Source organism: Chiloscyllium plagiosum, unplaced genomic scaffold (assembly GCF_037043375.1).
Source record: "Chiloscyllium plagiosum isolate Xiang-an unplaced genomic scaffold, Cpla_swu_hap1 HiC_scaffold_4, whole genome shotgun sequence".
Lineage (NCBI taxonomy): Eukaryota > Metazoa > Chordata > Chondrichthyes > Orectolobiformes > Hemiscylliidae > Chiloscyllium > Chiloscyllium plagiosum.
Genome location: NW_028270142.1, coordinates 52,537,271 through 52,564,661, shown reverse-complemented (window position 1 = coordinate 52,564,661; position 27,391 = coordinate 52,537,271). Strand labels below are relative to the sequence as shown.

The 27,391-nt window shown below is 41.2% G+C and overlaps 2 protein-coding genes across 2 annotated transcripts in view; one reads left to right on the top strand and one right to left on the bottom strand.

The window, feature by feature from the left end:
• bmp6 (bone morphogenetic protein 6) overlaps window positions 1-19,279 on the top strand; it is a 134,454-nt gene extending 115,175 nt beyond the window's left edge. Inside the window, exons 6-7 of the mRNA XM_043688583.2 lie at window positions 10,378-10,488; window positions 13,663-19,279. Of these exons, the coding sequence (XP_043544518.2) occupies window positions 10,378-10,488; window positions 13,663-13,812 (261 nt within the window). The 3' untranslated portion in view covers window positions 13,813-19,279. The remainder of the gene's footprint in view (window positions 1-10,377; window positions 10,489-13,662) is intronic.
• txndc5 (thioredoxin domain containing 5) overlaps window positions 14,230-27,391 on the bottom strand; it is a 31,945-nt gene continuing 18,783 nt past the window's right edge. Inside the window, exons 8-10 of the mRNA XM_043688584.2 lie at window positions 24,562-24,644; window positions 19,386-19,515; window positions 14,230-15,438 (exon numbers count right to left, since the gene is read on the bottom strand). Coding sequence (XP_043544519.2) covers window positions 15,316-15,438; window positions 19,386-19,515; window positions 24,562-24,644 — 336 coding nt within the window. The 3' untranslated portion in view covers window positions 14,230-15,315. The remainder of the gene's footprint in view (window positions 15,439-19,385; window positions 19,516-24,561; window positions 24,645-27,391) is intronic.

Genomic DNA, 27,391 nt, shown 5'->3' with positions numbered 1-27,391 from the left:
TATTTAAATGGAAAATCAGTGATCAAGTGTGAAATTGGAATCATTGGGCTTCCAATCTGTTATTTGAGCATGAATTTTATATGTTAAGTGAAGGATTGTGATAAGGCCAAAGCTTGCACAGGTGAATGTATTTGAGTGAAGGCTTGAGATCTGTGGCATGCAGCCACCATTTTGATAGTGCAAGATGGTGATGTTTGAGTGCCAGCTCTGTGTTCAGATAAAGTGCATCAGCAGTCTTACCACCTGTGCATTTGAGGGGGTGATGGTCTAGTGCTATTATTACTAGACTGTTAATCCAGAGGGGAAAGTGAAAACTGCAGATGCTGGATTCCTGATGAGCTGATGCTCGAAACGTTGACTCTTCTCCTCGGATGCTGCCGAAACAGCTGAGAGTTTCCAGCACCACACTTTTTGACTGTTAATTCAGCGACCTAGTAATGTTTTGGGGCCCCTCTGGGCAATTAGGGATAGCAATAAATGTTGGTTTGGCTAGTGATGCCCATTTCCTGTGAATGAAAATTTGCATATCTCAGTATTTCGCGTGAATACATCACTTAATTACTCAATGGTCTGAAGGAGGTTTGATCCTCACTTGAAAATCTGGAGAGTTCTTCTGAGAGCTCTGAGAAAGTTGCTTAAACTTGCAACAAGGTTTGTGTATAAATGGCTGCTATCATTAGTTTCAGGCTTGGCAATTATTTCCAATGGGTAAGGAAGACACTACAGTGATTTGTCCCAGCTCCTGCAATCCCTCAACCTGGAGAAATGCAACAAAATGCTGTTCAAATGAAGTCCCAGATACAAACGTCGATTTTACTGCTCTTCGGATGCTGCCTGAATTGCTGTGCTCTTCCAGCACCACTAATCCAGAATCTGGTCTCCAGCATCTGCAGTCATTGTTTTTACATATTTTAACCCCAGCCTATCTACTTGTGCGCAAACCCAAGATCAAGTTCCTTTACGATTAAGTTTGATTTTCAAAGAGCCAGAAGTTGTAGAAAAGCAAGAGAACAAGCCAATAAGTATAACTGAATCGAACAGAAAGCTGATAAAAGTTTAAAGATGTCAACTTAGCTACAATAGTAAGAGACTGCTTTGGGGCATCTAACAGTACTTCTGAAACAAGTGGTTGCAGCTATGAATAATTAATTCTTTGGATGTCTTGTGAGATTGTGGTTCTTCCATTTTAACAGACCTTGATGATAACCAACATGGTGGTATTCTTAAATCCTGTGCTTGATCATCTTAAGGGCAGTTGGTTCCTTTCTTTCCCTCTTTGCTGCCCTGAGTTTTCCCACTCATTAACAGATGTCCTACTTTCCCTCTCCTAAGTTAAATACCCAATATTTATTGTGGTTATCTCAAAGCCCTCCAAATGCCAATAAAACAGGGTACGAAGGTTGACTAACTTCCTATCAGCTAGTTGTCAGTTGATGGTGAAAATGCCCTTGCAGTGTACGAATTGAAGTTGTATGGTTTTGTTTAGGAATAAGTTGAGCTTGTTGCTGCAAGAACCTGACGGTTGCAAAAGACTGATGGTTAACAGCAGAAAACTGTTCGGGGATAAGGCCAGAATGTATTTAATTAGAACCTGAATTAATTATAAAGCTTGTAGTCAGGCTGATCTTTTGATGTCTTGGTCACCCACCTCACAACTGGATGTTATGGTCCCATCAGCTCTCAATTCTAGGGAGATCTGTTGTATAATTGCTTACTTTTTTTATTTTAAATAAGGTTAGTCTTTGGACAGAGCCTCACCGCGCTCAAATCTGGCTCTTTCACAGTAGACACAAAATAACATGGTAAAAACAAGGACTGCAGATGCTGGAAACCAGAGTCTAGATTAGAGTGGTGCTGGAAAAGCACAGCAGGTCAGGCAGCATCTGAGGAGCAGGAAAATCGACGTTTTGGGCAAAAGCACTTCATCTATTCCTGATGAAGGGCTTTTGCCCAAAACGTCAATTTTCCTGCTCCTCGGACACAAAATAAAATGGGTTAAATCGTGGGTTGTTGTATTTCACACAATAATGAGCTCAAATTACCCTCCTCTCTCAATGACAGGAATTCTGTGCTCACTGCACACACTGGTAATCTCTCCCAGAAGAAAAGGGTGACTCACTATAACTAACCTTTTCCCCAAAGTGTCAATCATGGCAGTGGGCTGGACTTGTGCCTCTGGATCACAAATTTTCAGTTTCATATACAATGTCAGGGTTTGAGAAATCCAGGCTGCCTCTGCAGTGCAGGGGGAGCGCACTACACTCTTGGAGATTTCCTCTTTTGGATGAGATGCCAAACTGAGGCTTGGCCTAGTTGCTCAGTGGATGTATTAGATTCCATGACACTGTTTTGAGAGAGGAGTTGCGCAAACTGACATCACAGCTAATATTTAGCCATCAATCAATGTTGAGAAGATTATCTACTCGTTATTGCATTTGGTCTTTTTTTGGGAGCTGCTGTTTCATACATTTCGATGGTGATGGTACTTCAAAACATGAAATGTGCCATATAAATAGTTTCTTTCCCACCATCTCTATCTGCTTTGAACAAAATTATATGACAATTTAATCTCTTAATCTTGAAAAATTGAACGTATCCCTATGTTTCTCTTAAGTAACATAGCCCCCACTCTTCTCAGCCTATCTTAATACTTAATGGCATCAATGATTTATGAAACCAGTGTAAGTTATTGGGGGATTATGAGATATCACTGGCTTGGACAGTATTTATCGTCCATCCTTAATTATTCTGGAAAAGGATGACGGTGAGCTGCTGCCTTGAACCACTGCAGTATTTGGGCACAGGGACACTTACAGTTCTGTTAGGAAAAGAGTTCTGTTATTTTGACTAGACTGCAATAAAGGAACAGCTATAGAGTTGCAAATCAGGACAATGTGTAGCTTGGGAAGCTTAGAGGGAACTTACAGCCAATGATGTTACCCATGCATCTGCAATTTTGGTTCTTCTAGATGTCATGGGTCTTGAAGTACTGTTGAAGCCTTGGTGAGTAATGCAATGTATCTTTTAGACACCTAAAATGTCTGCCACTGTGTGGCGGTGGGGAGGGAGGTAGAGTGTGAATTTGGAAAGGTGATGAATGGTGTGCCCATCATATGGGCTACTTTTCCTGGATGATAAACTTCTTGAGTGTTGGACCTATGGTCATCCAGACAAGTGGGGAGTATTCCATCACACTCCTGACTTGGTGGACAGGTTTTTGGGGAGTCAGGGGAATTATTTTGTGCAGAATCCCTTGCCTCTCACCTGCTCTTGTAGCCACAGTATTTATGTGGCTAGTCCAGTTCAGTTTCTGGTCAATGATAATCCCTAGGATGTTGATAGTGGAGGATTTGGTGGAAAGATTGTAATGTTGTTGAAAGTCAAGGGGGGGGAGGAGGAGGGAATGATCAGAATCTCTCTTGTTGAGGATGGTCATTCCCCAACACTTGTCTGGTGCAAATATTATTTGCTGCTTGTAATCTCAGGCTTGGTATTGTCCAGATCCTGCTGCATTTGGATGTGGACTGCTTTAGCATCTGAGGACTTCTGAATGGTGCAGAACATTTCACAGTCATCAGTGGACATCCCCACTTCTGACCTTTTTTTGAAGCAGCTGAAGATTTAGATTTATTGTCACGTGTATAAAAATGCAGTGAGAAGTGTTTTTTCACCTGTTATATGCAAAGTGTCACCACACGCCTGTGCCATCTTGAAACATCTGAATATAATGCAAGATTTTACTGCAGTGGAGTTCATCTTTCTCTCTCCTTCGTGTTCCTCCTCCTCTGTTCCTCTGGTTGCTGTTTGACATCGGTGGGAGTCTCTCAAACAGGCTCTGGGGGTCTCGGTCACAGGCCTCCACAACACCACTCCCCCGACTGCCACGTTCAAGCTGAGCTGCGGACCTGGGGATGCGCGGGGTCCCTACCTCCTGTTCCCCATCTGAAGCTTCTCCAGCTGCTGCCCCCAGTTCGCTGCCCAGCCCTTGCGCCAACTCTTCTGCTCCTTCAGGCCTAGCTGCGAGCCTGGAGTCTCAGCTCAGCCTGCGAGCCCAGGCCGGGGGAGTCAGCTTGGGACCTGCTTGCCGCGTGACCTCAGGCAGGGCTGGAGCCATGTATGGTTCATCCTGGCATTACGGCCACTGGAGGCAGCATCCTTCACCCACTGCTCTCCAGGCTTTACAGGAAAGAAAGTAAAGAAAAAGAGCAAACGTTTAATATTTAAGAAAAAAGGTGGGAAAGAGAAAGAGGAAGAAAGCAGATGGGATTGTATGGGGCTCAGGCTCTGCTACTTTGCTGCCATCTTGGATTAAACTTTGCTGAAGGTTGCTGTAGCAGTCATGTCCGACTGTCACTGAATTAGTCAGAGGTTCTACATTGGATACAGAAAGGAAGCCCCATACCAACTATTGTCATCCTGCTCCCGCCAATTCCATCTGTGACAAACCAGCATAATGGTTCACAGCATAATGATAGTGGGTTGGGCCTAGAACACTACCCTGAGGAACTCTGCAGAGATGCCCTGGAGCTGTGGTGACTGACCTTCAACAACCATCGCAATGAGGATAGATAGGAAGAGATAACCAACGAGATACAAAAAAAATTAAGTTAAATCTGAAAATGAGAAAATCAGAGTAATATGATAATTAGTTCAAATGTGTGCGATAAGTGTACAATGAGCAGATTTTAATGGCCCTGTATGAAAGATGAGTTTGGAGATGGGAGGGACTGCTTGACTGGAGTGCAAAGGTGTGGAATGGAGATTCCACTACCTTCTCTGCAACGCTTCCTCACCCTCTTCCCCGCTATACCCTCCAATCAAGTTTTGGAAGGGAGGGGTAAATGGTGACCGTGGTTGAGCCCATTAGTCACGAGGCAAGGTACCCAACATCGGGGGGGATGGCATGGGAGAGCAATAGCAGTACTTGCAGTTGGCATCACCCCTCCCCTGTACAGTGACTGCATGGGTTGAAGCGTTGTCAGCCTCTGGCATTCACGGGATTTTCACCCTGTCTGGGAACTAATTGGATAGGAGGCCCCAATGGTGGCAAGGTACTGATTCGCAATACCAGTCTTGGGCGCCCTGAACATGTTTGCAGGCCTCCTATAGTTTTCCAGCACTGGATTTAAATCCCATCCAGTGGTTGGGCGAGAAACTACTACAAGAATAATAAAAGTGAATCAGGAATTCTAGTAGATTCGGTACTAACCACAGATAGATATTACTGAGTAGCAATGAGAAAATGACATGGATCCATATACAACCATGAGCATGCACGTGTACACATGCAGACAGACAGGAGTAATTCTACTGATCACCTGATCTGTTCCCTGAATGTTTCTCTTTGATTCACCGTTGAGACGTGGGCATCACTGGCAGGCCAGCATTTATTGCCTGTCCTAGTTACCCTTGTGGGGAAGTGATGGTGAGCTGCCTCCTTTAACAGCTGTAGCCTACAAACCCCTTGGGTCAGGAATTCCATGATTTTGACCCAGTGACGATGAAGGTGGTGTATTCAAAGTTTGCGAGAAGATTTGTAGCTCGGGTGCTCGTTGTTGTGGTTCTGTTCGCCGAGCTGGGAATTTGTGTTGCAGACGTTTCGTCCCCTGTCTAGGTGACATCCTCAGTGTTTGGGAGCCTCCTGTGAAGCGCATCTGTGATGTTTCCTCCAGCAGTTTGTCTCTGCCGCTTCCAGTTGTCAGTTCCAGCTGTCCGCTGCAGTGGCTGGTATATTGGGTACAGGTCGATGTGTTTGTTGATTTAGTGGTGTATAGCTTGGAGGGGAATTTGCAGTGGAATGTTAACATGGATCTGCTGCTTTTGACCTTCAAGATAGAAGTGGTCAGAGGTTTGGAAGGTGCAATCTGAGAATCTTACTGCTGCAACTGAGCGGCAGTGGAATGTGTAGATTCTTGTCGATGTGGTGCCAATCAAACCTTGGCTGCTTTGTCTAGGATGGTGTTCAGCATCTTGAGTGTTATTGGGTTTGCATCCATCCAGGCAAGCAGGGAGTATTCCATCGCACTCCTGATTTGTGCCTTGTAAGTGGTGGACAGGCTTTGGAGAGTGAGGTGGTGTGTTACTTGCTGCAATATTCCTAGCCTCTGACCTGCTCTAGTAGCCATTGCTTATTAGTGAGTCAATCTCAACTCCTAAAATGTTTATAATGGGAGGTTTAGTGATATAATGTCAAGAGGCGTGGTTAGATCATCCCTTATTGCAGATAGTCATTGCTTGGTATTGTGTGGCGCAAATGTTACTTGCCACTCCTCAGCTCCAGTCTGGATATTGTCCAGGTTTTGTTGCATTTGAGCGTAGACTGTTTCAGTATCTGAGGAGTAACAAATGGTACCAAACAATGTGCAATCATTGGCAAACATCCTAACTTCTGATTTTATGAAGAAGGGAAAATCATAGTCATCAAGTTATACAGCACGGAAACAGCCCCTTCAGTCCAACTTGTCCACACCAACCACTCATCCCAATTTGACCACCTACCATTTGTCAGCATTTGGCCCATATCCCTTCACGTACCTATCCAAATGCCTTTTAAAATGTTGTAATTGTACCTGTCTTCACCACTTCCTCTGGCAGCTTGTTCCATACACTGTGTGAATAAGTTACTCCTCAATTCCTTTTTAAATCTTTGTCCCCTCACCTTACACCTATGCCTCCAAGGAAAAAAGATCCTGGCTATCCACTCTATCCATGCCCGTCATGATTTTATAAACCTCTATAAGGTCACCCCTCAGTCTGTGATGCGCCAGGAATAAAAGCCCCAGTCTCCTCAGCCTCTCTGTATAGATCAAAACCTCCAATCCCAGAACATTCTTGTAAATCGTGGGGTGGCACGGTGGCTCGATGGTTAGCATTGCTGCCTCAGCGCCAGGGACCCGGGTTCCATTCCAACCTCTGGCACCTATCTGTGTGGAGTTTGCACATTCTCCCTGTGTCGTGTGTGCATTTTTTCCGGGTGCTCCAGTTTTCTCCCACAGTCCAAAGATGTGCAGGTTAGGTCAGTTGGCCAATCTAAATTGCCCATAGGGATGTGTAGGTTAGGTGCATTAGTCATGGGCAAATATAGGATAGGAGAATGGGTCTGCGTGGGTTGCTCTTCGGAGCGTCAGTGTGGACTTGTTGGGCTGAAGGGCCTATTTCCACACTGTAGGGATTTTAATTCTAATTCTAATTCTAATCCTTTTTGAACTTTCTCAAAGTTTAATATCATCTTTTCTGTAGAATGGTGACCAGAATTGTATGCAGTGACCTAAACGTGATCTCTCCAATAGGTCATTTGAAGCAATTGAAGGTGTTTGGGCCTCGGACACTACTTGTGTTGAGTGCTCTGAGAAGTTGAAGGTTATCTGTTTGAGCTGAAAGTTCTTAGAATGTAGGTGGTAACATTTTCTCAATTAGTCATCCTCACCCATTAGTCAGATGGTTCCATGCTCTAATCTATCTGTTGTTGATATTGAATAACAGAGAAAGGGGAGTATCATTTACAAATGCCAAAGCATCAGAGGCTGAAGGGTGAGATTGGCTTGCTGTCCTTGTTGTTTTACACTCTAACCCAAATATATCAACAGTTATTCAGAATTATCTGTTGCCCTGGCCTCCTTATTCTTGACGCACCATGGGCTAATTTGAAATGTGTCATCAGTTGGTTCATTATTGTTGTAAAGGTGCTGTGCAAAATAAAGTTATCTCTGCCTGCATGACAGCGCACTTCAAAGCAATGTGGTAAGGAATGGTTAATGACATTATTCCTGAAATAGCTCATCAGACTTCAGTGAAACAATTTGAGATGTCTAGTTCTCACTGAAACTGCTATATCCAATTAGCAGTATCTCACCTCGCACTTGTAGTTTTGCTGATGGCTCTAATACATTGTTCTTTAACTGCCTCCATCCCCACTGCAGCCAAATAACATTGCCCAGAGTTCTCTAGGTTACTGTATGTGTGCCACAGCTCTGTGTTTGTTCCTGAGCTCTGTGGAAGGGAATGTCCTTTGTTCCATTCTACACCCACATTGAGTTAACTGATCTTAAAGAGAAAGGACATGGAACTATATTAGGGAAGGAGGGTATAGAAGAAAACCAGGTCATTTCTGTGTCTGCATGCTATTTAATGATTGTTGTGTAGGTAGAAGTGGTTCATCTTTGATGGTTTCCAGGAAGAATCAGTCTGCTCAGGACTGAAGAAGTGTCCAAAATGATACCTCTTTGATTGTACTTTTAAATTGAGGGCCTTTTAATGTCTGGATGTTATGTGATTATTAACAATTACTTTGTACTGTACAAAATGCAGCAAGCAACTTCTGAAATTTCAAATCTAATGTTGATCTTACTTTTTGTGTACTTCATAACTGTATTGCTTGCTCTGTTCAATCACCGTGGTCTTTATAATCTGTCTGTAATGCATGCAAAACATTTCGCTGTATCTCGCTGCATGTGACAATAATAAATCAAAATAAGTATTCTCACTTGACTGACCAACAGTCTGCCTTTGTTTTTAAAAAAACATTGTTTTTAAGTCTTATCACTTGGATATTAAAGGCTGCTGTGTCCATTTGCCATCCAAAACACTCTTTAAACGATGAAATGTTTTTAATATAGTAAAGCACTCTTTATTCACTCCTAGGATATCAAACATAGAGTAGCTCTCTGATTTAAATCATTTCGCTCATAGCTCCTTGCCCATTGCCGTTATAGAGTCATAGAGATGTACAGCACGGAAACAGACCTTTTGGTCCAACTTGACCATGCCGACCAGATATCCTAAACTAATCTAGTCCCATTTGCCAGCACTTGGTCCATATCCCTCCAAAAGCTTCCTATTTGTGTACCGATCCAGATGTTGTAAATATTGTCATTGTACCAGCCTTCTCCACTTCCTCTGGCAGCGCATTCAATACATGCACCACCCTTTGCTTGAGATGTATGCCCAGTGTTTCGTGATTGAATCTTAGATTGTCCCTGAGTTCAATTGCTGTCCCTGAGTTTAATTTAGAAACACATCTCCTTTTTCATTTTGTGGCTTGATTTGTTTTCATCAGTTATTTCTTTCATTGCTTAATGTTGGGCTTTTATCCTGAAGTTGCAATTGAAGAAATAATGTCCAAAACAAAAATCTCAGGGGACCAATGGAGACTTTTTTCATGTCAGTTCAACTTTTACTGACACTGTTCGAATCAGGTATGGGGTGGATGTGGGAGGTTACCCATGAATAGTGATTTCTGAAGTGGCTATGCCAAGGTATTCACAGAATCACAGCATATTACAACCATTCGGTCTGTTGTTTGTGTTAGCTCTTTGGAAGAGATACCCAGCTAGTCCCTTCTCAGTCTCCTGTCATTTCCCTGTAGTTTTGCAGCGTTCATTCCCTTAAATATTTATCAATTTCTCTTTAGAGAATTACTATGGGATCTGTTACCACTGTCCCTTCAGACAGTGCATTCTAGATCAGCATAATTTACTATGTTTTAAAAAAAACATTTTCAGCAATTTTTTCCAGCAGCTGACTCGTACAAAACCCCATCCCTGGTATAATGAGAGAAAACTCTCTCTAATTCAATGACTTTCTTAAAAACAAAACCTTTTTTTTTTAAAAAACTGGCATCAGTTGCATTTCAAAATGAAATTGCATCCCCTCAGGCGCTGGATTTTGGAGAGTACGCAGGTTTTAAAAACCTCCGAACTTTGACAGTGCAAGGCTGTAAATGGCATTAGGAAGGGGGCCTGACCTGTGCTTGGCAGTTTTTCCCATTGGCTGGCACCATAAGTATTTACAGAACTCTCCAATGCAGTGCTAATAAGAAGGATGCTTCGATCATGTCTCCAACTCGCATTCTCCTCACTCCTGATTTAGAGTAATTTTTAAGCGCAGAACCCATGCAGTTAGGGCTTGACTCACTTTATTGTTTGTTGCTTTCTTTCCTTCTGTATCTCCTTCCCTTTAATGTGTCACTGTGACCATTAAACTGGCTTATTTTTAAAGCATCATCAGAACCACATTCTTTATGCCTAAATTATGTGTAGAAATGTCATTCTGTTACCAAATGCTCACTCATAGAGGGAGCAATTAATTGAAAGATGGTCTCCTCATGCTTCCAATGAATTGTATAGCAAGCATTATTTTAAATGATGCACAATGAATTGATTTAGGTTCCTGAAGGTCTGGTAAAATATTCTTGGTAGAATTTATTTGTATAAGCTGTTTTCAGATGGAAACAGCAGAAAATAGCCAACTAGAGATGACGATGTGACAGAGCACTTAGCCAGTGGAGAAGAAATACATTGTTATAGTCGACTGATGGAAAATAATTTACTATTAAAATAATAACCTGTTAATATTACAATTCAATTCCTGTTTTCAAAGGACTGGATAATAGCACCTGAAGGTTATGCAGCATATTACTGTGATGGCGAGTGCTCATTTCCTCTTAATGCACATATGAATGCAACAAACCATGCGATCGTACAAACACTGGTGAGTAATGCTCTGGCTACCATTTAGTTCTGTTGCAGCACCTGCCACTGGATACATGGTTGACACGGGATGGGGGTGGAGGGGGTGGAAAAGAGGGAAAGAGAGTCGCTGTCACCTCATGGCCATGTTGGAGCTGACACCACATATGAAGGATTTTGTGTTTAAAGTTGACAATTTTCTTTCACCATTGACACAAAAGTTCGTTCATTGGCGTCAACTGAGGCCTGAGATGTTTCAGTCCAGCCAGTGCACACTCCCTTCACACTTTAGCATGAAGACAAACCCAGGTGGGATAATTACCCATGCTGCTGCTACCTTTCCATTTCCTTGCAGCTCCATATGGATTTCTACTTTGAGAAATGGCCCCTCTACACCTCAGGTTTCCACTTGCAAATTATGGACCCAGGACGTATTATTCTGAATTCTCCTGCTCGGGGCTCTGCTCCCCGCTGTGTCCACTAAGGAATTTATTTTTTAATCGGATAAAATCCAGAATCAACCCACTACCCTGTGAGCCAGTCTCCTAGAAGTACAAAGGGGTTCCAAAGTGAGACAAGGAAACAAGTTTCCCAGCTTCCCTGGGGAAGTTATTGAAGGCACGAGAGCCACATGCAAGTTTTGTCCAATCGAGTGTATGATTGCATGCTGTCAACTTGCATTTCAATGAAATGCAAAAGGAAATTGAGCAGGTCATTGGTCTTCCCTTTAGCGAATATTTTGAGATTCTCATTTTGTTACTTTCTCACCACAGACTCAAGTGCCTATGGTTTTGCATGGTTGGGAATTTTGAGGAGCAGCTTTTTTTTTTTAAATTTGTTGCCAGGATGTGGATGTTGCTGGTTGAGCCGGCATTTATTGGCCATCCCAATTGTCCTGTAGGTGGTAATGAGCTGCTACCTTGAATGACAGTGGTCCATGTGGTTTTGGAGGACATTGTAGGATTTTGACCCAGCAACAACTGAAGGAACGACTATGTATTTCCAAGTCAGGTTGGTTTGCAACTTGATGGTGCAGCGGAAAGGGCCTGGATGAATTTCTTTCATGCGTTTTGCAGAAAAAAATCCAGGGTTGTACACTTAAAATGAAAGGCAAATCAACCTTGGAATCGTAAGCAACTGAATCTGAGTGAAATTGAGGTATCAAAAAAAAAAAGCAGCTGCAGCTTACATTTCTATAGAAACCCTCATTAAATATCATGTCCCAATGCACTTCAGTGTCATAATGACATTGAACCACAGTAGCTGTCAGGTCAAAGGTCTCTTAAGAAAAAAAAAAGAGAATGCCAGAGCTTGGGTCTAAGCAGCTGAAAAAGTAGCCAGAATTGCTTGCCAAAAGACTGGCATTAGATAAGCACAGATATCACTAAAGGTTCAGAAACAGGGGGAGATCATTAAGGAATTGGAAAACAAGAATGAGAATCCTAACAAGATAGGCAAACTGGAAACCATTGCAAATCAACTACATCAGGGTGAGTAGTTCTTGGAGCAAGCTAGGAAAGGAACTGCAGAGTTTTGGATTCCTAAGATTTATCAAGAGTAGAATTTTGGAGGTAGGGAGCAGAATGTTTGAGCAGTCAGGTTTTAGGGGTGTTTAAGGCATGAATGAGGATTTCAGAAGCAGAACAGCTGAAAGATAGAGGAAACTATTAGAAGTAAAAATAAACAATCGATGAATAGAAATGGGGCTATAGTTTTTGATGTTTTGGTGATTAGTGAGATATGGATTGGTTAAAAAATCTAATATTTACTTTTCGAAAAGATGCCAGAAAGACAGGAAATATCAACTACAAAGTAAATGTTGAGAAATTTAATTGGTGGTTAGTACAGATGCACAATCCTCTATCCGAAATGCTCGGGACCAGCTGGTTTTCGGAATTCAGAATTTTCCGAATTTCAGAATAAGTGACTGGTGAATCAATTTTTAAAAAAATCTTACCAAAGGAGCAGATTCACCTGAGTAAATCGGGCCCTGAGACAGAATTGAGGCCTGCCAGTGCTGAGTCACGCTGCCCCCCCCATGTCGCAGCTGAGTGACACACATCAAGAGGGTGTCAACTTGGGTTACCTGCTTGAAAGCCAAACAAGTTTGTTAATGAGAAAAAACTTCACAAAAAAGCCTTCGGACGTGAGCTTTTCGGATTTCGGATAAAAGTTGTCTACCTGTACTGCAATAAAATGAGATTTCCCCTCTTATGAGAGAATACAAGCCATTTCAATGAACAGAATGACCTTACTAAATAAATTCTGGATTCCCTAGTCATCCTAATAGCTCTCCCAATCCATGGCCACAAACATAGTTTAGGGTTATCAGAAGTTATAATTTCCTACTAAAAAAATCAATCCCAACCCCTCTGTAAACCGATTAGCTGTATTTCTGGATTTGCTTCTAGTCATAGACTTTTACAGCACAGAAACAGAGCATTCAGTCCAATTCAGCCATGCCAACCACATATTCTAAATTAATCTAGTCCCATTTGACAGTATTTGATCCATATCCCTCTAAACCCTTCCTATTCATGTAATCATTGAGATGCATTTTAAATGTTGTAATTGTACCAGCCTCCACCAACACCTCTGGCAGCTCTTCCATACACGTACCGCCTTCTGTGTGAAGTGGCTGCCCCTTAGGTCCCTTTTCATATCTTTAGCTTCGCCTAAAACCTATGCCTTCTAGTTTTGGACTCCCTGAAAAACGACTTTGGCTATTCATGTCCCTCATGATTTTATGAACCTTTTATAAGGTCACCCCTTAACCTACGATGCACCAGGGAAAATAGTCCTGTATTTCTCAGGAAGTCTCTCTTCCTATCCTATGCCAAGCAGTGTCATTTGTTTGTCAAGTCAGTGCTTGTATCCAGTGATAACACTACTTGGTGAGCCTTTGTGGTTCTCAAAACAGGCACCTGAATTGCATCTGCAACAGTAGTTATAATTCCTTACAATTGTGGACTGACCTTTGACAGATGGCAAGATTCCTCCCAATGTCGAGTACGTTTTAAGAGTTTTTTTTTTACTTTCGCAGCCTAGATGCAGAATTTGCGACGATATTGAGAGTGAAACAATGCATTGAAAAGCACACATTAGCTGCTAGAGTTTGACAAAAGTAGATAAATATATTACAGGATGTATCTGACCACATACCTATCTGAACATTTTTGAATTTCTTTGACGATAGGTCCACCTCATGAACCCAGACTACATTCCCAAGCCCTGCTGTGCTCCCACTAAGCTGAATGCAATTTCAGTCCTCTTCTTTGATGACAGCTCAAACGTTATATTGAAAAAATACAGGAACATGGTGGTCAGAGCATGTGGCTGTCATTAAAAGGACAAGAAAGTTCATCTTGACCTGAAACTACTGGAGAGTAACTATATCCTGAGTGCATAGCGATATACATCCTGGAGCAATACCTCTGTAAATAATGTTTACAATTTTTTTAAAAAGTTTCTACTTAAAAAGGCTTTTGTAATATATTTTGTACAAAGTTTTCATAAGAAATGTAATTTATTTGTTTTGGGGTTTTTATGGTAACTGTGTTTTTAACTAGGGGCTGTAATGATGATGCTAGCAGCCACTGGCTTTTAAGATGGTAGAAGACCAGGTGCAGGGTTCAGGAGAAACTTCGGTTACAGTTTTACAGTTCTAAATTTGAGCATTATGAAAAGCTGCAAGACCACTTCATCACAGCCCCTGGTTTAGGCACACCATGCACATTACTTTTATGAAACGCACTCTGGACAATCATTTTTAAGAAATTTTTATTAGAAATTGCCAAGTAGTGTAAACTATTGACATAATCCCACATTTGTTTAATGATTCTTTTTATACAAAAATTTAAGTGCCAACCACACACACACTTACTGCTCCCCTGCCTCTCTTGAAGAACAATTCATTCTCCATACATACATGCTAACAATAAATGATGTTAAAGTCAAGTGGTTTTTTTTGTGCAGTTTGCTCACACAATATACAGTTTGGCATCTTGGGGCTACACTCACTATTATTTTCCAAGAATTACCTTGCCAATGGCAACCAGCTTGAATGATATCTGGCATGTTTGATGCATTCATTACATTTGAAATTCTTCAACTTAAAACTTAGCATAAAATGAAAAGTTAGCTCTCTCATTCACTTCTCTAGGGTCCAGTTCTTTAAAATAAATTCAATTAAAAGCAGTGTGTTTCTGGAGCTATTTACCACATAAATTAAAGCTCAAAAGGGGGATATAGCATAATACCATATTATGTGATAACTGCTACATTTACCCAGTTTTGTTCACAAGGCATTTAATTGCTGTTGCTTTTTGAGGGGAAAGACAATTACACAATCCCTACATGGATACTGCCCATACTCTTGTTTTCTTTACATCAGTATGTGTTGTCTCAGTCTTTCACACTCTACAAATGTTATCAATCACTCGTTATAAACTGGCTTGGCTTCCTTTTTACTAACTTGTGCAGATGAATGTGGCTTGAAGATGCACTGAGGTATTCTTGTTTAGTTTTCTCCCCACAGTACTGTAATTACTAACCAGGTACACTTGATAGCTTGTGATTGTCTGATAACAACACATGAATCACATCCACTTAAGTGTTAAAAGATGGCAGATAGGGGTGATAAACAAGCAAGATCTCACCACTCACTACCACATACTTAGAAGGCACCACTATATGATGAAAGCGAAGCCAACTTCTTCTTCTGGAAGGCTGGTAAGTTGGCAATAACCTTTATGGAATACGTTGATGACCATGACGAAGTTTACACATCAAAAAAACACATTTGTAAACAGTGACACGAGGTGGTGGCTGGACAAAAAAGACACTTGTTTTACAGTTCATCCCTGGCTTGCTGTAGGATGTAGTTGTGAAGAGCTTCCAAATCTCTCGCTCCATTGTATTCACTTAACTGCTGACCACCACGGAACAGCAGCAATGTTGGATAACCACGGACCTTAAAATAAAAACACACAGTTTTCTTTTTCCCTCTTATTCACCTACCCACAATAAGAGTGCCTGTTCCCAATACAAATACACCACTGGGAACCACTTGCACATGTGCAGTTGTATCTGTGACATCTGGTCAGCTCTCTTTTGCCTATTTAAATTTTTAACTCGATCCTTTTAAGGCCACAAACCCAACTAGAGGAGTAAAAAAATCTTCTAGTCAATCTATTTTCTGGGGAAGGAAATCTTGAAAGTTTGAATTCTTACCCTTTACTAAAGTGCACTGATTAAAAATAATACTAGATATCTAGTAGAGAGTTCCATTAGACTGGCTTCTGAGCTGAGAGAATACCAGGGGGTATCTTCATCAATTTTACCTTCCGCTCAACTGTTTACTCAGCCATGAGATTACTGGGCTGGCCTGGGGAGGAGGAAGTCAGGTGCTAGAGGTACAGAGTCCTGGTAGACTAGCAGTCTCATCCTCTGCAAATGGTGTATGTTTACACAAAAGGGTATTTCTAATCTACAATCTTACCACCTCCATATTAAATGTATCCCTTGTCTCATCGGTCAATTAAAAATTTGTAAACAGACTGATTTTTGTTCAATTGATGCACTAAGTGATAAGAATCCTGGGCTGTATGTGAAATTAAAATCAGAGACAATCTCTAAATGGGCTGAAAACCTTGAGTGGAAATTAAGCTATAGAGTGGTGGATGTATAAACCATGAATGTTAAACTCTATCCTATGCTTTAAAACAATAGGAAACTACTGGTGCCTACTGCCTGTACAATATTGTGTTTTTCTAACTGTCTATTTTCTCTACAAGTGGCATGCTTGATTTAGTTGTTGTCAGTTGTGATGATGCATTCAATGTTTGCTTCTCATCTTGTTCTGATCCTAAATTATTACTGCCTTATTACCTATTTCTATAAATGAGCCACTGCTATGCTGACTTGAGTGCGTATTCGATTTCCCTTCAAAATTTATTGTTGAATTTAATTGTATGGAATATAATGCTATTTCCCAATTTCTCAGCAGGACTGCAACGTCATATCCCTGATATGATCTAATCTGTGAAATTTAAGTATCTGGAATTAAAAACTACATCCCAGTACTTGTAACCTGGTGAGATGTGCCTTACCAATTTGTTGTCTTGCTTATAGCCATCGTACAATCACTTTTGCTTTTTCAACCTTTGACTTTCTTTCTAACCTGCTATGCCATTGAGAATTTTTTCCACTATATTTTTAGTTTTTAACCATTTCCCCACATCATAGATGACAACATCATTGTTGGGAACCACATTTGGAACATTAAGACTTTCACTATCTACAGAGGAACCTCGATTAGCTGAAGGACACAGGCGAGAGGAGTGTTTCGGATAACTGAATGGTGGATAACAGTTTAGCCAAGCATCGGGACCCTTTCAATCTTGCTGGATAATCCAAAATTTGGATAATCAAGGTTCCTCTGTAATCGGTGATATCCTAATCTAAGGTAAATTAGAATTTGATATTTTTTATTTCATACCCAAGTCCAAATCACTTGTATTTAACCATATTTAACAAGTTCATTAATCCTTGCTGTCTGTAGAAGAGAAGTTCAATGAAAGCTGAGTCATTGAACATATTTTAGTATTGAGTTAGACAGATTTTTGACCCACAAGTATTTAATTCAACTTAATGGAGGGCCTTAACACTCAATTTAAGGTGCTGGGGAAGAGGTAAGTGTTGTTAAGGCTTTAATTAGATTATCCATTTTCATCTTATGGCTCAGGAAAATAAATGGTTTAAAACCAGATCTATTACAAACCAGTCTTTTTGAAATAAAATAAGGAAACAAATCTTTGTGGAAGATAGGGCAGAAAACTAGGGCTGCCTTTCTCAAAAGGCAATTGATTCAAGATCAAAGGATGTTAGTGTTTGATTGCAGATCAGCCATGATCTCACTGGCATAACACACTCATGGGCCTAAATGTTGTTGTGTCATCATAGTCTTACAGACCATTTGGGCCGCTCTCTCATTACAGCGAAGTGACTGTTGGTGATTTAACCTGAGGGCCACCAGAGGGAGGAGGTTGAGTAGCAGTGCCCTTCATGGTAACCTCAAACGAGTGAAGGGAATAGAACCCATGCTGTTGGCGTCACACTGCTCTGTAAATCCACAATCCAGCCAACTGAGCTAAACCATTTCCCTGGGCCTAAATAGCTTCCTCCTGGCCCTACAGCTGTCTTAGATCAATCATAAAAAAGTTGTACAAACTGACACTGACATTATGGCATCTGCTGCCAAGAATGTAGTCTTTGTCTCAACTCCCAGTACATCTCAGATTATCTCTTGGTAGTTATGCTCATGAGCAAAGGAATCCTCGTTTACAACTTCAATCTAGGAACGTATACTGGAAATGGAGACCCTTTGTGATCAGAACCTGCCAACATCTATTGTCATGATTCACACAAATGCCACTTTGACTTGAGTGTGAGCAATGCTGCTGAAACTATATCCTGGCATGGTTGATACTTCAGAAAGAAAGCGAAAATGGTAACTACCCTCTTGATTATCTCTTTCACTAGTATCCTGCTCATTTCAAGCAGGCAAAATGATATTCAAGAGAAAGGAAAAGGTAGTGAATAATTTAAGGCCCCCAATTTAGTGTTGAATTAATAATATTCGCTTGACTACATAAAATGAAGCTGGTTCTCTTTTGCTTCATCAGATTTTATGGTAATTGTCAGATAGCATGGAGCACAGGCTGATGGAGGTATCACTACCCTTTATTTTGTAAGATGTTCTTATAGGATTTATGTTAAACAGAAGTTTCTGTGATCTTTTCTTTAAATATTAGAAACTGAGTAGTATAATATCCTGGAGAATTAACTGATATCCCAATGTTACCCAGAACTACTGCACTTTCATCAAAATAACTTTCTCCTGTTCACTTAAACAGTTTCCACCTTGAACACCAGCAATACAACACTAACAAATTAGCACAAAAGTAAGTGTCTCTATTGGCTTAATAAATATAGAACAAGACCTCCCCGACAGAGACAAAGCACTAAGACCGCTTGCAAACAAGTTATTTTTCAGGGATGTTTTGGGTTCTAGATGGATATATTCTAGTTTTTAAATGAAAGGAAAAGAAAGAAACGTTACAAGACAGGAAGCCCTCTCTGCACTAACTCTTCAATGGGCAATACAACATTCTCCTGCCTTTCCATTGTAACTACTCATTTTCTCTTTTTAGTTAAGGCTAATTCCTTTCTGAATGCATCAATTGGACTTGTTTCCAAGACTTGGCCAGTGCATTTCACACCCTACCCATTCACTGCATGAGAAAAGTCTTTGTCATTTTGCTTATTTTGTCATTTACTTTTAATATTCATGATCCATTCATGAGTAGGAACAGTGAATTCTGTATGGGCCCCTCATGATTTTTGAATGTGTCGATCAAATTTCCTCTACCTTCTCTAAGGAAAATAGTCCTAACTTCAATCTAATTTCACATCCAAGGCTCCTCACTCCTGGAACCAAAACTTTTACAAGGAGGAAGATGACAGGGAAGAGGGCTGTCATCTTACAATATTGTCCATGTAGTTTCAAACCAAAAAGCATTGATTCACTCCCTACTTCTGAGTAGCAATTAACAATTCAATGGCAGCCTGTACTAGACCTGATGTTTTATATGCAACAGACTATCAGTGAGCAGGTCTTACTGATGGATAGTCTTCATGGCACTGAACAGTATCCCCAACCAGTGTATGAAAGTTAGCCTTGACTAGCTTGTATTTTACAGCATTTGCTAATGTATCTCAAAATCAAATAAAGCTTATAATGTTTTCCAAAACTCTGATTTCAACATTGCTGCTTTGAACTACATGGAAAACTTTCCTTTCACATTTTTCCACCATTTACTAGTTTTCAACATCTCTGGGTAATAGTTTTGTACTCACCGAGAACTGATTGCAGAGGGAGCGCTGTTGAGTACAGTCCACTTCTGCGATTTTGATATCACTTAAACCAGGAAACTCCTGCTTGGCAAGTTCCTCCCAGGTCGGTGCCAAACTCTTACAATGGCCACACCTGTTGATACAATTAGTGTGTTGGGCTTATGGGTGCAGTACTTAGTGTTGAAGTATCAACCTTCTGCCAAGTGCTTAGCTTTTACTGTGAATTAGTGAGCAGGTTTGGAGGGCCCTGAAAGTATTGACACTGCTCCAAGGCACCTGCAACATCTTTTTTCCGAAAGAAAGAGTTCACCCACAGCAGAAGAGAAATCCTAACAAATGCAAAAACATTACTTAAAGGATCGTATTGAATTCTCTGATGGTCAAGATGCTGCATTGCACTCTGGAGAAGATATAACTGTCCGGCTGCTTGTGCAGAAAACTGCTTTATTCAGAGACTTTGTTGTCATTTGATCAACATTTTTTGTACATACTGATGCAAAAGTCTAATTTTTTTAAACTACTTTTAATTTTATGGGAGGACTATTACATGGATACTTTAAGGGCAGAAATTCATCCTACAGTCCAAAATACTGTATCATTAGCAGAAGCCTGCTTGATCTCTAAAATGAATAAAAGGGTAAGAAAAGCAAATTACAGTAATTTGATGGTGCACTGTCGTGCAGATGGCTTAAAGTTCAAAATCCCATCCTTATGACTGCATTCCATAAGTGCCACAGGGGAATGGGGCTCAGCTGAACTACACACAAGGGAAAATTGTCACTGGACTCTGACCGGATGTGTCTTAAACCTTTGTGCCAAATTGGTGAATTTTATGAAAAAAAAATTCATTACCTCACGGTAATAGTTATGTACAAGATAATACATTGCCTCACAAATGTTGATCTATTATCGATGAAGAACTAAGGTCAACTTCAATACGAGATGTGGAAAATTCCAGATTTTCTGGCCAAAATAGGGGGTCACCTTTTACTCGAGGGCACACAGTATTGGAGGGCCAAATTCTCGCTCAATATAATTGAGCATCACATTTATGAAATACATAGGCTGCTCAGAAGACTGATGCCAATGCCATTGAGATTAGCAGCAGCTGGTGTGCAATCATGGTCTCCCACACCTCTTACTTTCCCATAAGCACCATTTGTAATCACTATGAGGTAAACTGCAACAGTATGTGGGGCTTCTGCTGAGTGATTCTCAATCTAAGTTTCTCAAGTCTTGCAATTACACCGAAGCTAACAAATCAAGTCTGTGACTCTGCAGTTGTGGGGGACTGCAACATCTTTGTTTAATTCTACCCGTGAAGGCAAATATTGACAATATCCTGGTAGCTCAAGAGAATGGCACTCCACTAGTGTCTGAGGCATCAGTGCTCCCCCACTAATTACCAGTGAAAGGACATTAACTGGCTAGTCAGTCAGTGTTTGCAGGATATTGCTGGAGCTTCCAGCAGGATCTTCAGACTCTCTTCATGATTCTTCATAAGATGATCTATTTCAGCTCCAAGGATATAATTCAGTGCATGTGGAAGAGTTATTGGACCTTTTTCAAACGAGAGACTGAGGTCTGGCATCATTTCACTTGAAACCCAGAAAGTACCACTAAACAGCAAGCTTCTCTGTGTATTTTTGTCATGCACAGTGCATTTTTCTGCTGTCAGAGTACTTTTAGCTTAAATATGTGACTCCAATTTCCCATCTTGCTTTAACCTTTTTAACATCTGAACTAGTTATGTATCTTTTCATCAAAAGTCACTGGATTCAAAACGTTTGGCTCAGCTTTCTCCCCGTCGATGCCACCAGACCTGTTGAGTCTCACCAGCAATTTCTGTTTTTGTCCTGGTTATTTACAGGACCTAATAGAAAATTTTAGAACAAAAACTGTACCATTCTCTCCATGAGTCAGAGGAATGATAAAGAGAGAAACTTGCTGTGCCTAACAGCCTACATTCAAGAAATGATTTGGGATTTTTTAATATTGTTAATTATAAAGAAGAACAGATTGGTCAAAGTAACTATAAAAGGTAAGTGTAACATTATGTTCCCTCACTGTATGCCTAAAGTAACAGTCAGAAGTTTGGTTAAAAACTTTTCATTACACACTACTCTTTTCAGTTGACAAGTTTTATTAATCTTTGCAGCACATCTCATTGCCAGTGTACTACTGGTTCTCCTTTCTGTCACCCTCACAGTCCAACTTGCACACAGCTCCTGCCAATACATAACTGCCTGCCAAGGGAGTGCTCTCAACCATGCAGTGCTGGATTGACTGAGCAGTTCCAGGTGGAGATTTTCTGGCTCAAAGACAGAAGTGGATCCCACAGTGGGGAAAGGGGGGGGGGGGGGTCTATAATACGATCCCAATAAGATAGGCTGTACAGGATGTGAAGTTTAGAAGCATGAGGGGAGACTCAACTGAAATATCGGAGTGGTCTTCACAAGATGGACATGGGAAGGATGTCTCCTTTTGTGGTTAAGTGGCGGCACAGTGGCTAGCACTATTGCCTCACAGGGCCAAGGTCAGGCAACTGTCTGTGTGGAGTTTGTACATTCTCCTCGTGTCTGCATGGGTTTCCTCTCACAGTCCAAAGATGTGCAGCTGAGGTGAATTGGCCATGGTAAATTGCCCATAGTGTTAGGCGCATTAGTCAGAGGGAAATGGGTTACTCTTTAGAGGGGCGGTGTGGACTGGTTGGGCTGAAGGGCCTGTTTCCATGCTATAGGGAATCTAATCTAAACTAGGGGGACTGTTTTAAAATTGAGTGTTGACTTTGAGGACAGGTGAAATGTTTGTTTTCCCTGAGAACTGTATGCAACTTTGGAACAGTCTGCCTCAGAAGGTGGTGGAAGCGAGATCACGGAATATCTTTAAGGCAGCAGACAATTAATTCCCCACCAAACCAGAATCCAAGGTTACTGGGGGTAGATTGAAACAAACAGATCAGTGATGTTAGTGAATGCCAGAGCAGGCCTGAGTGTCCAAATGGTCTACCTTTGCCTTGAGTTCATATGTTCTTAGTCATCAAATCTCTTTCTCTTCATAAGGATGACGACAACACAAAAGGTAGGTATGAAAGCAAGTTAAAAAGGCAGAAGGAGGCTACAAAATGATATAGATAGGTTATATGAGTGGGCAAAGACCGGTCAAGTGAAGTATGTGGGGAAAATGTGAAATGGTCCATTTCAGCAGGAAGAATAATTAAGAAGCATACAAATTAAATCATGGAGAGGATGCAGGTCTCTGAAATACAGAATGCTAGCACACAAATCACAGTATGCAGATACAGCAATTAATTAGGAAATCTCGTAGAATGTTATTGTTTATTACAAGTGAATTTAATATAAAATTAGGGAGCAATGCTCCAATTTTACAGTGCATTGGTGAGAGCATATTTGGACCATTGTATGTAATATTGGTTTTCTCCATTTAAGGATGGATATAAATGCATTGGCAATGGTTCAGAAGGTTTACTAGACCAATACCTGGAATGGGGATGATCAGATTGGCTAGGCTTTTATCCACTAGATGTATAAGAATGATCTTGACAAGGTAGGAGAATCTAGAACTGAGCATCACGGTTTTAAAACAAATGGGGTTGCCCTTTCAAAACAGATTAGGAATCCCCCCCCCCCACACCCCCTTCTCTGCTTCACAGCAGATTGAGTGTCTTTGGAACTTTCTTCCTCAAAGGCTAATGGAAGTAGAGTGATTAACAGATTTTTAAGAAACATAGATAGATAGCCTTTCAACCTCATGTTTATCAAGAATCTATCAGAGGTAGGCAGGAATGGGGCAAACAAATCAACCAACATCTTATTTCATGGTGGAACAAACTCCGGGGCCCAGGAAGACTTACTGCTGCTCCTAAATTGCATGTTTGAAGGCTGAAGGTCTCCAGTTAAGAATTCAAACAAGTTCTTCTCAGCTGCTTGCCATTCCAAGCTGAGCCAATTTAGTTAGAATGCACAAAGAAAGGGTAGATTGTATAGTTTGAGCAGTGTTCCCCACCTTCAAGCCAGTTCTGTATCCAAATAGAACAAAGAACCAAGAACAGAACAAAGAACATTTACAGCCCAGGAAGAGGCCCTTCGGCCCGCCAAGCCTGAGCCGATCCAAATGTACGGTCTAATCCTGTCGGTCAATTCCTAAGCATCTGTATCCCTCTGCTCCCCACCTACTCATGCATTTGTCCAGACACATCTTAAATGAATTTACTGTGTCTGCTTCTACCACCTCTGCTGGCAACGCGTTCCAGATGCCCACCACCCTCTGTGTGAAGTACTTGCCACGTGTATCCCCCTTAAACTTTCCATCTCTCACCTTGAAAGCGTGACCTTGTTATTGAATCCTTCACCCTGGGAAAAAGCTTGTCTCGATCCACCCTGTCTATACCCTTCATGATTTTGTAAATCTCAATCAGGTCGCCCCCTCAATCTCCTTTTTTCTTAATGAAAATAAACCTAACCTACCCAAATCTTTCTTCATAGCTTGCAACTTCCAAACCAGGCAACATCCTCGTTAAGCTTCTCCGCACACTCTCCAAAGCGTCCACATCCTTTTGGTAATGTGGCAACCAGAACTGTACACAGTATTGTAAATGCAGCCGAACCAATGTCTTGTATGTTGGCTAGTTCTCCCTGCATTCCATGAGGTCTAACCTCTAGTCAAAACATACATTTCCTTGCTCAATAATGAAAACCAAGCACTAAAGATTATCAGTTGTTCACTTGGGATCTTCCTTTTAACCCTCTTCTGCTGTGGCAGGAAAATAAGCAGCAACTGGAAACCCTGGCATTAGAGAGAGTGTACTTCCTCAGCTTGGTTACACTTTCATCTTTGAGAAAACAATCCTTTACAAATGAGACATTTCCCAAGAGAGAAGCCACTGCCAGTGTAGCATCCCTCTCCCACGCTTCACAGAGCATTTTCATAACACCACACGTTCTCGTCAGACAATGGGACAGCATCAACAACATATAATTTTGGCTCCTTTTCACCTCCCACAGTGAAAAGGTATTCCCTACAGCTGCTATGAAACATAACAAGAGTGGGTCCTCGCCCACACACGGATTAGAGCTCTGAATAAACTTAACCTGTTTGATCCTTTTGACCCAACCTATGTTCCCTTCACTAATAACTGCTAAATGAACACATTACTTACCAGGGTGCAAAAAACTTCACAAATGTCAGCCCTGTGGCTATGGTCTGCTCAAAATCACTTTCAGTCAGGATGAGCACACTGTACTGCAATAAGTGGGGGAAATAAAAAGAACTAGTTAGTTTGAATGTAAAGTATAGACAGCATGACATTAAGGTTAAAGAAGATTTAAGTCTCTTCTGTTTCTTCCCATTAAAAGTCGGCAGTGGCATAACAGAGGCTGGACCCAGATGGTGGGTTGAGAAACCTTCACAATTCATCATTTTCATCCACAAAGTTAGCCTGTAGTTTCCCCTCCCACTGTGAAGCGAGATGGCTCATTTTTACATTATGTATGTAAAGTCTTTTTCACAGAAAAAAATCCCCAAAGGAATAAAATATTTACATAAATCTTTAAAAAGCACTTCCTGATATCTAGTCTTTGAAGTTGTTCCACCCAACCTTCATGCATCTTATTTCTCTAATGCAGTTTATTTACTGTTTTCACAAGATTGCTTCTAATTCTTGTCTATGGAAGAAATGCAAATCTATTAACTGCAGATATAGACCAGGCCAGTGATTTGAGCCAGAGATATCTTCGAACGAAGTTCAAAGCTTTTCCTTTGAAAAGCTATTGTCGCATGAACACAATAATTCAATACTTATTCATGAATACCATCAGTCAACCTAAATCTGCAAACTTTCTCCAACCAAAAATGAACCCAACCAGATTAACTAAAGATAGGTATCAACTTTGTTCTGAATCTAGATACAAATGCTTATACAGCTTAGTGAGCAACTTAGACTGATAAGACATTAAGTGACTGAATAGATCAGTACTGAAGAACTCAAATCCCCCAACTTCAGAGCAAAAACCAATTAAAAATACATTTCTATACCACAGAGTCAGATGTACAGCACAGAAACAGACCCTTCAGTCCAACTCGTCCACGCCGACCAGATATCCCAACCTAATCTAGTCCCATTTGCCTTGGCCCATATCGCTCTCAACCATTCGTACTCATATACCCATTCAGACGCCTTTAAAATGCTGTAACTGTACCAGCCTCCATCACTTCCTCTGGCAGCTCATTCCATACATGCACCACCCTCTGTGTGAAAATGTTGCCCCGTAGGACTCTTATATCTTTCCCCTCTCACCCTAAACCTATGCCCACTAGTTCTGGACTCCCCGACCCCAAGGAAAGGGCCTATTTACCCTATCCATAGCCCTCAATTTTGTAAACCTTTACAAGGTCACCCTTCAGCTTCCAAAGCTCCAGGGAAAACAGTCCCAGCCTGTTCAGCCTCTCCCTATAGCTCAAATCCTCCAACCCTGGCAACATCCTTGTAAATCTTTTCTGAACCCTTTCAAGTTTCACAACATCTTTCCAATAGGAAGGAGACCAGAATTGCACCCAATATTCCAACAGTGGCCTAACCAATGTCCTGTACAGCCGCAACATGACCTCCCAACTCCTGTACTCAATATTCTGACCAATAAAGGAACGCATACTAAACGTCTTCTTCACTATCCAGTCTACCTGTGACTCCACTTTCAAGGAACGATGAATCCGCGCTCCAAGGTCTCTTTGTTCAGCAGCACTCCCTAGGACCTGACGATTACGTGCTAAGTCCTGCTAAGATTTGCTTTCCCAAAATGCAGCACCTCGCATTTATCTGAATTAAACTCCATCTGCTACTTCTCAGCCCACTGGCCCATCTGATCAAGATCCTGTTGTAATCTAAGGTAACCTTCTTTGCTGTCCACTACACCTCCAATTTTGGGGTCATCTGCAAACTTAATAACAATACCTGTTATGCTCACATCCAAATCATTTATATAAATGACGAAAAGTAGTGGACCCAACACTGCTCCTTGTGGCACTCCACTGGTCACAGGCCTCCAGTCTGAAAGGCAACCCTCCTCCACCAACACCGTGTCTCCTACCTTCAAACCAGTTCTGTATCCGAATGGCTAGTTCTCCCTGTATTCCATGGGATCTAACCTTGCTAACCAGTCTCCCATATGGAATATTGTCGAACGCCTTACTTAAGTCCTTATAGATCATGTCCACTGCTTTGCCCTCATTAATTCTCTTTATTACTTCTTTAAAAATGTTAATCAAGTTTGTGAGACATGACATCCCAAGCACAAAGCCATGTTGACCATCCCGAATCAGTCCTTGCCTTTCCAAATACATGTACATCCTGTCCCTCAGGATTCACTCCAATAACGTGCCCACCACTGTGGTCAGGCTCACTGGTCTGTAGTTCCCTGGCTTGTCCTTACCCCCTTTCTTAAATAGTGGCACCACGTTAGAGAACCTCCAATCTTCTGGCACCTCACCTGTGACTATCTATGACACAAATATCTCAGCAAAGGGCCCAGCAATCATTTCCCTAGCTTCCCACAGTTCTAGGGTACACCTGATCAGGTCCTGGGGATTTAACTACTTTTATGCATTTCATGACATCCAGCATCTCCTCCTCCTCTGTAATATGGACATTTTTCAAGATGTCACTATCTCTTTCCCCAATTCTATAACTTCCATATCTTTCTCCAAGTTACCCTCTTGTCCTTAATGTACTTATAACAACCCCTTGGATTCTCCTTAACCCTATATGCCAAATCTAATGTCCTCTTTTTGCCCTCCTGATTTGACTCTTAAGTATACTTCTACTGCCTTTATACTCTAAAGATTCACCTGATCTCTCCTGTCTATACCTGACATATGCTTCCTTCTTTTCCTTAACCAAAAACTTCAACTTCTTTAGTCATCCAGCATTCCCTATACCTACTAGCCTTTCCTTTCACCATAACAGGAGTGTACTGTCTTTTGACTCTTGTTAT